Source organism: Colletotrichum navitas, assembly GCF_030913465.1.
Source record: "Colletotrichum navitas strain CBS 125086 chromosome Unknown LY79scaffold_27, whole genome shotgun sequence".
NCBI lineage: Eukaryota > Fungi > Ascomycota > Sordariomycetes > Glomerellales > Glomerellaceae > Colletotrichum > Colletotrichum navitas.
In genome coordinates this window covers 277500-290450 of record NW_026850573.1, presented here as the reverse complement: position 1 = coordinate 290450, position 12951 = coordinate 277500, and the positions used below count along the sequence as shown (strand labels likewise).

Sequence of the window (12951 nt, the reverse complement as noted above, 5' to 3'; positions counted from 1 at the left end):
GGTCTGCCAGGAGCAAATCGACCGATACCCAGTGTCACACTGTACGCGTGTCGACCACTCACCGGCCATGGCCCAACCAGTGTGCGAGAGGCCATACGGTCAGAGGAAGAAGGAATGAGAAAATGCAAGTCCGGGGGGGGGGGGTGTCGGTTCGCACACCCCATTCTACACCGTTTCTATACATGGCGCTATACACTGTGACTACGAGTTTTCCATCCATGATCCGGCAGTCCCACTCCACCCCCACCCACACCCCAAAGACTGCCAACCCCTGCATTGATTGCATCACTTTCCTTCCTGTCGCAATCATATTATCGCAACCCGCCGCCGGCTTTCTTTCATTTTGGCGGTTTGCCTTTTTTTTTTTTTTTTTTTTTTTTGAACTTCTTCCTCTTCTCCTTCCTCTTCCTCGCCTTCTTTGATGTGGAGGTGGATTGAGTATCTATACAACCCGAACCATTACACACTAGTCGCCCGCCGAGCCTCACCTATGGCTCGCTCCATCATACAGACATCCAGCTTCGCCCCCCCTCGCTTCTGTAAATCTCATTCGCGTCACATCACTGCTACGACTTCTTCGACCCATCAGCCGACTGCGCAGTGCCTTGTCTTTCGCAGGTTCTAGACCAGTCAGCGCCATCGAACCATCCGCACCGTGTGGCCGCGCTAGGTGTCTAACCATGCGGCCGTCAGGTCGTCTTGAGGAATCTGGCCCTCGACAAAACGTTACGGTGAGATGATCGACGTTTTTATTCCTCTTTCTGGAAAACTTCCCCTCCCCCATTCGCGAGCCGGTATCGTATCCCACCCGTAGTGTATGGCAACTGTACGGATACCTTAGTGTAGTGTACGGACATCAACCCTCTTGGGCTCGACCGCATTCGACAAGACTTTTGAAACCTGGTCGTGTCCTGCTTTTATCCTGTAGACGATCAGCCAGGCCTCGACGGCAGCCGCTCTTCCATATTTCTAAGCTGCACCTGCCCAACCCAGTTGGGGCCGACAATGACAGCGTGGGTGGACTGGCAAAACGAAGGGATTCAACGCGACTAACTATCGGGGTGGCAAATTGTGGTCGTTACCCACCAATGAGGTGCTGCATCGCGCCGCGAATTGGTCAGGGAGGGCCCGGCATCTGGTCCCCGCCCCCCGACTGGCGACTTTTTCTGCTTTTAACAAATTGCGTCACAGCACTAGCACGCGTCGGGCTACGTCTATATCGAATCCGTTCCGAGACCCAGACACGGAAACGCAGACCAGAATGATGCCGTTTCCCCCCCACCCTTCTCGCCCCTTTGGCAAGCGACCCGTCGCCTGGCATTGCTTCAGCTCTCGCTGTCTCTCTCTTTCTCTCTCTCGCTGTTCAGCATTGTTCGCCGATACGGATCTTGCGCTTACAGTTCTCTACCCGAGTCCTGGTTTGGTCAACTGAAGGTCACAGATTCGACTTCTAACACCCCATTACGTCACGGACACGTCTGTTTTAGGCTTGAGACGAGGACAACTAAGAAGATAGAGTTCGCGAAACCACAATAAGTACCTACTTGCGCCCAAGGCTACGGCTTCGGCCTGTGCACTCAGGAGTACCGGTCCTTCTGCGCTGCGTTGGTGGCGTCGTTGGACATGACGTAACTGTGCGCTGTTGAACTGTCGGCGAATGGAATACATTTTTGCATGGCCCAATAAGCTTGGAATACGGTGCTGTGTATCGACGGTGTCGCCCTCGCTTGTCGCCCGGCACGGTCGGCAAGTTCCAAAAGCTGGCCAACGGACCTTTGGTCTGTACGACTATCCATTGGCGCGTTCGGCTCGTGAGCCTCAGGCCCCCTCTTATTAACGGCGGGCTGCGATTTTTACAGGATGCATCTAGCATTGTAGGTATGCGACCGCGACACAGGCAACGGTTGTCGAGAACTCTCATCGTCTTCCAGGTCTTCGCTTCGGAAGCTCGCAGATAGGCCCACGAGCTACTCCGGGGACGGCGACCGCTCGATGGTGGTGTGCTTGGTTGGGTTTTCTGCGCTCGTTACGCGCGAGTCGAATGGGATCTGAGTCGCATGCTTGGAGACAGAACAGGGTACGTATCACAGGAGGAGAAAGACTTTGTCGGCAGGTCAGTTACCAAATTATGACGCACTAGACCCGGAGCACGATCCCTGTGCCCGCAGCCGGTAGCTCCTCTATTCCCGCACCACACAAGCACACGCACTGTGCTTGAATTACTGTACCTTGATTGCCTTTCGCGTCGCGTTGCGACGTATCTTACTGTAGGGGGGTACGGTCCGGTGGTGGTCCAGCATGGCCTGTTCACTCTACAGATCCTCTATAATACGGACAAAGTTTGGGACAAGGAATCGGCCTTTTTGGAGCCTCAGCAGGGATACATATACTGACGGGACAATGACGGAGAAAATCCCATTGTTTGCTGCATGTGATGGCACGCTTGATAGGCACTTCAATCTAGCCAAGTCTCTCTCTCTCTCTCTCTCTCTCTGCCATAGCACGTTGGTTATTGTCGATTTGTCTGCTTAAGCCTCGATTCCGATCTTGCGCATCAAGAATGTCGGATGGAAATTCGGATCCAAACGAACGCACGCACGCAAGAAACACACTCCATTACTTACAGCAAGAGAGCGGCGTCTTTCGCTATGTTTAGCTAGCGCATCTACTCTCCCACTGCCCATTCCCTCGGGTCGCCGCCACAGGTGCCTGGTTAAGCCTCAACTTAGCGGAGGATCTCGTCCGAACAACTCTAGCTCGGCGTCGGCGTCGTCGTCGGCCGCCCCCAGCTGCGATCCATACTCCCGTCATCGGCATTTCGCGTGCCAATGCATCTTGTGTACCCCGGTTGGCCATCCCAAGCGGCCGTTCCGTTCCACCAAATGCCGTGTGTCATGTAGTGTGTCTTAAGAGCGTGATCGATGGCGGCAAAGTGGTGGAGCTGGAAGCAGGAGGCTTTATCGCCCGATGGCACTTGTGTGTCGTGCCGATGCCTCACTCCCTTCTTAAGTTATCACAGTCGGCTTTGAAACTACTCGGCACTCAGGGTTTTTTTGGCCAGCGTTGGTCGCCGTCCGCATTGGTGACTAGAGGGATACAGCAACGAGTAGTAGTTTACAACTTCAACGTGCGGCAAGCAGACGCGCGTAGAAAAACTCGACCACTCGGTGGCGATGGGGGGGGAACCCGAAAGCGGCCTTCTCACTTAGTAGAGACAGCGGAGGGAGAAGACCACTGCACAACCACCACCCACCCGCCCACCATACCATATCGGACCATCGACGAACTGCAGCATACCTACCTAACCTATCTCAACCAAGATCCCTCACAGCATGCGGGCTGGTTAGGCTCCGAGATGTCTTGTGCAACGTGGACGATCGCATTCTCAGCCCTCCGTCCCAGCTCAGATGGGCACGAGGTTTCTCGATGAACGGTTCCCGTGGGCTTTTCCAGTTGTGTTTTCACCTGCCCCGGCCCGCGCCCCCTTTGGCGTGTTTGTCGCACACCGAGCCCCCCCCCCTCGGTGAGTGAAGACTTCCGCCACCATTCCAATGTTTGAGGATGATGCTCCGCGATGGCCATTACACGTTTTGCAGGCCCCACCCGTTGCCATCGCGCGTAAACATTGGTCCAGCGGATGGAATATGGAGGGCTGTCTCTTTTTTCCTTTTTTTTTCACAGCTTGGCGGAGGCTCTGCGTTCCTTGAACTTGTCCAGCTTCTCCACCCGGAAGCCATGTCGCGGCGCGTGCACCCTCGCCGGCCCCTTGGGCCCCTGGACCTCAATCACCACCTCGTCCCCGTCGAGGCTCACCAGCTTCCCGATGTCCTTGTGCGAGGCGCCCGTGTCGGCGGGCCAGAGGATGACGTCGTCGCCCGCCGCGAGTCCCTCGGCGGCCACGAGCGCGTCCGCGGCATCGACCCGGCCCGCAGCCTCGTTGTACGGCGATGAGACGACGATGCCCGCGGCCTCGTCCCCGGACACCGTCGCAACCTCTGGGGCCGCCTTCTTCGCCGCCGACACGGCCTTCTGGAAGCGCCCGATCCAAGCAAACACCTTGGGGAACCGCTCGGCCGAGATCTGCTCCTCGGGCAGCGCGCCGGGGATGCGCGTGAGCCAGTGCGGCAGCCACACGGCCTCGATGTCCGCCAGCCCGGGCCCGTCCGTCTTGAGGACCCAGTCCCGCCCGTCGGCGAGTAGCGTCGTCTCGAGCAGCTCCATCGTGCGGCGGATCTCGTCGACGGCCGTCGGCCGCGCGCGCCGGATGGTTTCCGCCGAGTGCTTGCCGCCGAGGTAGTCAGCGCGGTCCTTGAACCAGTTGTTCTTGGGGTCCCGAAGCAACGGCAGGTCCGTGGGGAGCAGGTTGGCGGCGTTGGAGAAGACGCCGCCGTCGATCACGAAGGCCTCGAGGAGGCGCTCAACGGCGACCTGCTCCGGGACGGCGGCGCCGAGGCGCGGATGCGAGGGGTAGAGCCGCTCGAGCTTGCGGAGCATGAGGCGGGTGTCGTAGTAGATGTCGCGGCCGATGGCGAGGATCGGGATCCGACGGTGGACGATGCCGAGCTTCTCGACATCCGGCCGGGGGAGGACGGGGGGTTGCATCTGGCGTGTCGTATTAGTGCACAGTTTCCTGGTGAATGAGAAAAAAAAAAGATAGTGGCGTGGCAGACGTACGCATTGGACGTATGGGATGCCCCTGAGCGCAAGGTACCACACGATCCGCCTCGCGTACGGCGAAGCGGAGTAGTGGTAAAGTACAATCTTCTTTTCCTCGCCAGAAGAAGACATTGCGGGCTGGTTGACCTGATGTCGGCGGATGTAGTTGAGATACGGTGAGATGTGGCGCAGTCAGCCAGACAGTGAAAGCACGGCAGTACGGGGTCGAGAACCGGGTTACGGCAGCGAGGAAATCCGCGCGATTAGGCGTGACTCGTGTAGCTGAAAGACAAATCGTGATTCGACGCAGTTGCAAATTGCTTTTGAAAAAGAAAAGAAGCAAAAAAAGATAAATAAGATATGAACAAATAACAAAAAAAGTAAGCGCCCGCGGCAACTTTGGAGGTCTGAATGACGTGAGGAGCTAGCAGCCGAGATGAGGCGAGAGATGCCGAGGCACGACAGACAGCCGGCCAATCCGGGGGTTGCAACGGGGGGCTCTGGGGATGTGGAGCGGCCAATAAGCATGGCTCTGTGGGAGGGGGTCGTTCACCCGGGTGGGCTAGCCAATTGGGTGTTATACCTTTTTCTAACCTCGCTGCTGGCGCGAGCGCTGGGAGGAGTCTCGAGCAAGAAAGTCTGAAGAAGGTCGGCGACCAGTCTCCTCTGCGTGGCTAAGAACAAAGCATCGAATAGGCCTGTTCGAAGCATTCGCGATTTCGTCCATTTGGCAGGTCGGCCGACAGATAAAGTAAGCTGGTAGTGGGCATTGAAACAAACCAATACACGTTTCATGGCTCGGGCTCACGGTGTTGCCAATCCAGTACGGCGCCCAGATGTTTTGCAAAAGAATCCTTTAGCTGGAAGTGGATATCAGACTAAACATCGATTAACGATAGATTGAACTCAAGGATACGGGTGGGAGTCAAGCCTCACGTGGACACGTTTGCGGTCGCCAACCTCGAACTCGACACCACGGAGTGTTGATTTCCCTTCACACACCCTGGTTTTGTTATCGAAACAACTCTATGTAGCGAATACCCGAGTTTCCGTAATCTTCATTCTTGCCTGTCGGGGTCATAATTGATTACTGTATTTACCTGTTCTAGCCACGGCTCAGATTTGGTCTTTTTTTTAGCCGTCCATATACCATTTATACACGCTTGTCCTGTTCCATGAGGGATGGAAAGCAAGTAGGCGCGCCACCTAACTAAGCCATACCAAAACACCGTGGCGTCCAATGCTACTCTCGTCGGTGGGCCCTGATCCAGTAATTTGATTGAGCGTGGGTACCGAAGTTGAAAGATTCCCAGGGGTTCAAGGAATCGCATACGATTAGCTCATATCGTCGAGGCAGCTGCCAAAGCCCACGTCAGCAACATAGCCAACCAATATTCTTCAAAAGCAGCCTGGGGAGAACAACACGACAGACCCGCTCCAGCTTACTTCCAAGAAAGTTTTGTTCAACCCTATCAGCGCCAAGAGCCGCCCGAGACACTGGTACTTTCCATAGCTGAACACCGATTCAATCGTCGACTCCATCGCGCGCAGCTTCTGCTCCGGCGTCAACCCGCCCTGATCCTTAGCTAGCCAGCGCTCCGGGCGGAACTCACGTGCGTCCGCGCCCCAGATGTCCTCCCGGTGGAACACAGACCTCGCGGACCGCCCAATACGTGTGCCGCCGGGAATGAACTGCCCCTTCCACGTGTTCCCGGCCGCCGGGGACCTCCTTCGCCGTGATCCCCGCCACGGGCGGGAATATGCGGAGCCCCTCTTTGATAACGGCTTGGAGGTAGGGCAGTTTTCCGGCCTCCGCGTCGGTGATCATGGGGCGGTGAGTCGAAGACGCAGCGGAGGATACTTCTGCGATGAGCCTAGCGTGAACGCGCGGGTTGGTGGTTACAAATAGGACAGTGGCACGGATTGTGATTGCCACTGTGTCGGAGCCAGCAATGCTTGAATAGGGGTTCTTTTTTGGGGGGGGGACCCTGGAGGTAATGAAGTGGTGATGACCTTACATTTGGAGGATGATCTCGAATTCGGCTTCGCCCTGTGTCAAGCCATGCGCGACGACGGAGCCCAACATATCCTTCCGAACCTTTCTTTCGGGCCCGAAGCGCTCAGCGGCCTGCTTCTTGGCAATTCTATGTTCGAGGACCAGCGAGCGAGTCTATTGTTCGATATCAAGCTAGGTCAAAGCGGATAAGAAGCATCTCACCCCATCACCTTTCCGAGTCCTAGCGGGTCCTTCTCCGACGGCAGCAGTGCCCGGAACAGGGGCGAGGCGGACAGGCGGATAATCCAAGGGTACACAGTTGACGCCACGAACGTCGGAAGACTCTTTTCCGTCGTCTTGATGTACTCGTACACATCCGAGCCTAACGGCTTTCCAAAAGCGAGATCCGAGACGACGTCCAGGGTGAAGAACTGCGCCTTGCGGCCAAAGTCGAACGGTTTGTCCGCATCGATGTACCTTTCGATTAGCGTAAAAAGCCGCGATAGGTTTTCGTCGAATTTGGTTTCAAGGTTTTCCACCTCACGGCCAGAGTACTACACAATGTCAGGCGCGTCATGCTTGTTGGTTAATGTATGAAGTGGCTTGAGGGGGGTAACGGGAGAGGCTGTGGCTTACACCAGCCGCCATTTTGGACCGCAGCTTGGAGTGCTCATCCTCGTTCCTCGACGACAAGACGTTGTTCCTGGCCGGGTTGAAGCGCATGCCGTCGTACCAGTCCGAACGGCGATATTCGCTACGCACGGCAAGCATACGCTTCAAGAGCTCTGGATCGTCGTTGAGGAGGCCGTTGGGGCCGACGCGCGCGAGTGATCCTACGTTGGTCTCAAATAAGTGGCTGCTTCTTGCGAAGAACACCAAGATAAGGTAACCACATAACCATAAAAGCACGAGATAGTTCACCATATTTTTGACTGACAGGATACAAGTCGAGGTCTCCATGTTGCCCAGTCACGACCTGGGGAAACCATAGTCTTGATACGGCGGCCAACGGTGAAACCTTGAAGTGCCGAAGTCTTCTATATTGCCTCACAGTTACCAATAACCGATATAGTAGGAAGGCTAAAGACAGGAGAATGGTGACAGACCGAGTGGGGTGCCTGTCCCATTGATGGCGAAAAGCCTGGACGGGATCGGCCATCGACTCTCTTTTCGGCTGATTCGGATACGACGGTAACGGTGCCGCAGACGGTGTGTAGATTGCAATTTAGATTGGTGTTTGGGGGCGTACGAGTCGTTGGCCATCGAGATAAGAAGTTGTAGACAACTGCAAGCTGCTAATCCTCAGAAAGCAGGCTGTGTATACTTTTGCTCACCATACGCGGGGTAACAGCAGAAACCCCGGTCGGTAGCCCCTCATATCCTGTGGCATGATCTTTGCACCTTTCTGTTTCTGCCGAGTACTTGATAGAGATATTGGAGAGGGGGATAAGTACTCGTATGACGCAGGAACGTGGAGCGAAGTGGGGAGTGCGAGCGACTACAGCATGTTGGTCCCAACGGACAACATTTACTTTCTTTCATGATGAAGATCTCGCCGAGTGATAGTATTGCCATGTACCCTGTTGCATTGAGAAAAATTGCCTTGTCCACCTGCTCCTATTTTACTAGCCACCATCTTACTGCCGCGCAGGTGGTGCTCGAGTCCCAATGAATCCTCGCTGCGTCAAAGCAACCCTTGATATGTACCGCATTACGATCTCGAGCCAAAAGATCGAGAACGACAGGCAGATTGGCTTTGTTTGAGTATTATGCTATAACTTCGAGATAGTTCACCAACGCCAAGGCTGTGGGGTCATTTCGGCAAGTATTCTTTCAGACTACCTAGGTAGGTACCGAAAGCGACCTCTCCGAGGACGTAGAGAGATTGTTCAAGACCCGCAGTTGGACGCAAGGTTCTCGCACAACGAGACGGATGAGATCTGCCACGCCACGACTCGGGTGTGCGAAGACACCTCGTCCAAAAGCGATATGGAGTAAGCCGGGATCTTCTTGAGGCCGTTTTTCGTTCCACAGTCGGAGGCGTAGTTTCCACTCGCCAGCTGTAGCAGGGCCTGTGAATACGAACCGATCTAGACGTTTCATCTTGCCAAGTACATCAGGCAACCTCACGGGTGGCTCACGCAACTGGCCAGGATACCCACACTGGGGTTGGCGGTTCTCCTTTTCTTCCCAATATCTACTTGACGCCAAGTCTCGGGAACGAATGCGACATTGTGATAAAGACCCAGAGCGAGCCCGGTAAAAACTGCACACATGCGGCGGGTCACTCATCAAGTCTCGGAATGTCCATTCTAAAGCATGTCGCTGACCGACGGCCACACGGTAGACTGCACTACCGGAGGTGGCTCTCTGTGCCCCACCTTACGGCCCGAACGACAGGGCTATCTGGCGCGGGCGCCGATTCCGACGGTCGGACCTGCGCGGCGAAGACACCCGAATACGACGAGTCAACGGCGTGCCACTCGTAATGACACCTGGGCGCAGCAGGATCTTCGTGTGCAAAATGCGACGGTGACCAGGGCCGCTTTAGCAGTGCCCCGCAGAGACAAAGTTGCTAAACGGGTTCGTTCACCTAGTCTCGTTGTCAAGGAGGAAGAGTTCGCCGGACGACGCCGGGGGGGAGGGGGTGCTGGCCCAGGCGCTTCAACAGAGCAGGATCAGTCTGTGGCACAGGTCCCAACGTCAATATTTGTATTTTGAAACGACACGCGAAAGTTAACTGGCCTCGTTGCGCCTACTCACGCCTGTGCAAGGACAGTTCCCCGGACTCAACCCCGGGTAAGCCAAACCCGCCAGTGAACTACTTTTTTTTGGTTACCCCAAAAAAGCCAGCGCTGTCGACCCATATTATGTCGTCCAAACTCTGATTGCAGCCGGTGGTTGCATCCTTGGGTAAGCATGCCGGTGCTTCCGTCGCCGAATCGGGGCCACGGCGGTAAGAGCCGGTCACACCAGAACCGTCCAATGTTTCTAAGTCATTCCAGGCCACGACGGAAACCGGGATGACTCGAAAGATATGGGACGTCCCTGGGATGGATCACGTCTACCCGCTTGCAGAGGGCTCCTCTCGTTGACGACCTCAACAAGTTGCTCAGAGGTCTGCACCGTCTGATCCGGGCACCAGAGAGGACGTATCAACTTCCGGTGTGCTCATTACATATTCAAGGTCCGGCCAGCAACGCGTTGTTTGCAGACCACAACAAACACAGTTTCAGCAACTCGGACTCCCAACAGTTTCCATTGGCTGCATACCGCCGTTGTGGCAAAGGTACACAGGAGCCAGAGCTCGCGCAGGCATTGCGACCAACTGCACAATATATGACTCGCCATCGAAATGTAACGCTAGGTCGGAAAGGACTCCGGAGGTGAGAAAGGTATATCGTAATGGCACTTTGACTTTTTTTTTTTCTTTTCTCTCTGCCTCGAACGCCGAGGTGCTTCAAGCTGGCAAATCTTATTGCGCCCAGACTGTTCTTGATATCCGGGACGTCTTTAGTCCCAAGCATCTGTTCGCCCAAGGCCGCCAGTCGGCCGGAACCTCACTCAACTACATGTGGGGGACATTACGGCATACAAACCAAACCATGAACTGGAATCCAGGGTCTCAGCAGACATATCCGCAAGAGTCCGGGGGGAAATCGATGTCGTTGGTTTGATGATACATACACACGCAGGAGGCTTTGCCGGCTCCCAGGAGGAAAGGCATACCGTGACGCAATCGTGGCGTGATACGGAGAGCTGCGGGTGCATATTCGAGCTGTAGAATAGGATGGAATTAGGAGTTGGGTGGACGGACATGCGGGGAACGAGAGTATCTGTATGTAACAAGGTCGTCAGCTCCCCGTAGCGAGCAGGTCAATGGGTGCTTCATGACAGGCGGCCATAGATTGGGCGAAGTGAAGGAGCCAATGAAGAGCTATGCAGCTGTGCACACCGCCCTTGCAGATGTGAATTGTCGCTGGGGGGCGCCGGATAGTCGCCGGGCCGCAGACACGACATGGCCAGTCAGCTATCGAGGGGTCGAAAAAGGAGTTGCACACAACAAATCGGTCCGGGGGAGCTGCAGCTCTTGGGCGGTAAGGCGCAATGGAAAGTGTGATGGAGGAGTATCGGACTTGTCACGTCGATCCCACCCGCCCAAGCGTAGCGCCAGCCGTAGGCCGAGGCCGGCAGGCTCAAGTCAAGCCGACTGAGTCGCATCCAGGTGCGTCCAAGTGTCGGTGACACAAATAATCCGGGAAAGCCAGAGAAGAGACTCTGATTGTCATACCGGATTGGGGCTCACGGAGTGGAGGGAGAATGCAGGGACAAGAGGGCGGCCCCGCCATGACAGTTGGCACGAAGGGTGAAATGAAGCCTTGGATCGTGGCAGAAAGAGCCACGGTCTGGTCGTACCGGGGCTTGAAGGGGCACAGACCAGACCAGACCAGACCAGACCAGACCAGACCGTGACGGGAGACACGACTCTAGTCGCAGGAGGCTGCTACTACTACTATTTACGTCGTCCGTGTCAATAGTGAAGCCATATACGAGGTGGCTGCTTGGTTGCACGACGTGGGCTTGAGAGAGAGAAAAAGAACAAACCCCACTGATTGTCCGGCATCGTCGATGAATGAGGCTGGTGGGTTGCGTAAGCAATGGGTGCGCCACGCCTCGAGGTTTCCTGATTTCGCATCATTTTCAGCCAGTATCCCCCCCGTAGGCGTTGGCTTGGAAGCAAGTACCGGTAGTTTTATGCTGGGTAATGATATGTCCCTGTCCCAAAAAGACTAATGGCCACATTACGAGGCACCGGAGGGTGTAGACTGCACTTCGGGGCACCGTTCCAGGTCTAGGCCGCCTCGTGGCTTACCAGTCCAGTCGATGAGTCCTGCCCGTGTCACTCAGCTATCCCCAGAGTTTGAGTTTGGGGAATGCAGGAAGTTGGGGGTTCTTTACTTTGGGGGGTGCTTCTCCGCAAACCGTAACAAAACCCCACATTCCCCTTACCGGTAGGCACGTAGTTTACGTACCTGGCAAGTGGGGCCAGACAACAAAATTTCAACACCCTCCCTCCTTCCGTGTCTTCCCCGTCCCTATCAAGCAGAGTCATTTCATCATGTCCAGACGGATCCGACGACCCGGCGTACCGACTTGCCACCGGACGATGCCACAGCATAAACGAAAGAGAGAAATGCCATGGGCTACCTACCTGGGATTCATACTGCGCAACCCCATCGCTTCCAGGAATACCAACCGATAGCCCATGACCATTGGAGGATATTCTGTCTCCCCCCCCCGTCGCTTCTGTGATCAGACAGGGGTGGCTGAAACTAGCCTCTATTTCGTACTGTGTATTGCCGGGCCCTTCTGGGGACTTTGGATGCTTGACACTGCCGATCCTTGAGTTCTCTCTATTTCGTCTTTGATCGTGGCCAATGTGGAGGAGGGCGAGGAGAGGAGAAGGGTTGGACACGCAGCCGGGCGGCGCGCCATGGGAGTTGAGATGCATCTTTGCTCTAGACCGTGGAAAGGAGACCTGAGAGCATTGGCGCTTGAGGCAAACAGCAAGGTTCTCTCTCGCTCGATTCCACGTCCCTGCAAGGTAGCTAAGTACCTCAGTCAGGAAATAAACAAGGTACAAGTTCCGACTTCCGGTGGATGGAATGACCTTGGACAGATCAGACGGACTCTCGGAGAAGGCGTCCTTCTTCGCCTTACCTTTCGTTTGGCTCGCAAGTCCCCCAACGCATGCTCCAGGCTGCCGTGGGATTGATTTGTACTTGCATAAGCAAGGAAAACCCGCCGGCCGCACAAACCAATGACAACAGGAAGGACGGCGCGACATGACCGGCATGATCCAGGGCGAATGGCGGTGAAAACGGTGTGCAAGATGCTGGCAGAGGAGTCGTCCTCGTCCTCGTCCTCGTCCAGTGGCTGGTGTATAATTACAAGCACGGCGTGATGCTGCCGCCTTCTGTGCATGCGTGCGTGCTGTACCCCAGCTCGCCGAAACCTTTGCAGAAACAATTCCGTTTCCCCGACTAGCTCATCTCTTTATCTGAGATGTACGTCGGTGCGGATGTGCTGGCTGTCTGTCCCCTGGGGATCCTTGGTTGAGAGCCATCTCCTACGTATCTGTAAACACCCGGGGGATGGAGGCAGGGACATGCCGGCAGAAACCCAGACCGGTCTCCCTTTGGCTTCCATTGTTTTCTCTCGTGTGCTCTGTATCGCCCAAGACAGATTACCATTTGTTCCCATTTCCCCAACAATCACGCCCTCTTACACCGAAACCC

The 12951-nt window shown here is 55.5% G+C and overlaps 5 protein-coding genes across 5 annotated transcripts; 1 reads left to right on the top strand and 4 right to left on the bottom strand.

Moving 5' to 3' along the window:
* Positions 1–3675: 3675 nt before the first annotated feature.
* On the bottom strand, positions 3676–4788 carry LY79DRAFT_590033 (glutathione S-transferase; the record flags this gene model as incomplete). The annotated part of the gene is made up of 2 exons (XM_060561094.1): positions 3676–4602; positions 4675–4788. The coding sequence occupies 2 exons, from the start codon at positions 4786–4788 to the stop codon at positions 3676–3678; spliced, it is 1041 nt and encodes a 346-aa protein (XP_060414510.1).
* A 958-nt stretch (positions 4789–5746) lies between these two features.
* Positions 5747–7811, bottom strand: LY79DRAFT_686107 (cytochrome P450; the record flags this gene model as incomplete). Its single annotated transcript, XM_060564650.1, has 7 exons — positions 5747–6013; positions 6103–6441; positions 6518–6611; positions 6675–6800; positions 6875–7206; positions 7289–7485; positions 7574–7811. The coding sequence occupies 7 exons, from the start codon at positions 7809–7811 to the stop codon at positions 5900–5902; spliced, it is 1440 nt and encodes a 479-aa protein (XP_060414509.1). The 3' UTR covers positions 5747–5899.
* A 549-nt stretch (positions 7812–8360) lies between these two features.
* Positions 8361–9192, bottom strand: LY79DRAFT_190385 (uncharacterized protein). Its single transcript, XM_060551382.1, has one exon. It carries the CDS (start codon positions 8942–8944, stop codon positions 8495–8497), a length of 450 nt encoding a protein of 149 aa, XP_060414508.1. The 5' UTR covers positions 8945–9192; the 3' UTR covers positions 8361–8494.
* LY79DRAFT_579526 (uncharacterized protein) lies at positions 8972–9373 on the top strand (the record flags this gene model as incomplete). The annotated part of the gene is made up of 1 exon (XM_060560033.1): positions 8972–9373. The coding sequence occupies one exon, from the start codon at positions 8972–8974 to the stop codon at positions 9371–9373; it is 402 nt and encodes a 133-aa protein (XP_060414507.1).
* Positions 9374–10848: 1475 nt separating this feature from the next.
* Positions 10849–12562, bottom strand: LY79DRAFT_659140 (uncharacterized protein; the record flags this gene model as incomplete). The annotated part of the gene is made up of 3 exons (XM_060562737.1): positions 11865–12562; positions 11686–11748; positions 10849–11139 (listed from the first exon to the last, which is right to left on the bottom strand). The coding sequence occupies exons 1-3, from the start codon at positions 12507–12509 to the stop codon at positions 10849–10851; spliced, it is 999 nt and encodes a 332-aa protein (XP_060414506.1). The 5' UTR covers positions 12510–12562.
* Between the last annotated feature and the right edge of the window lie 389 nt (positions 12563–12951).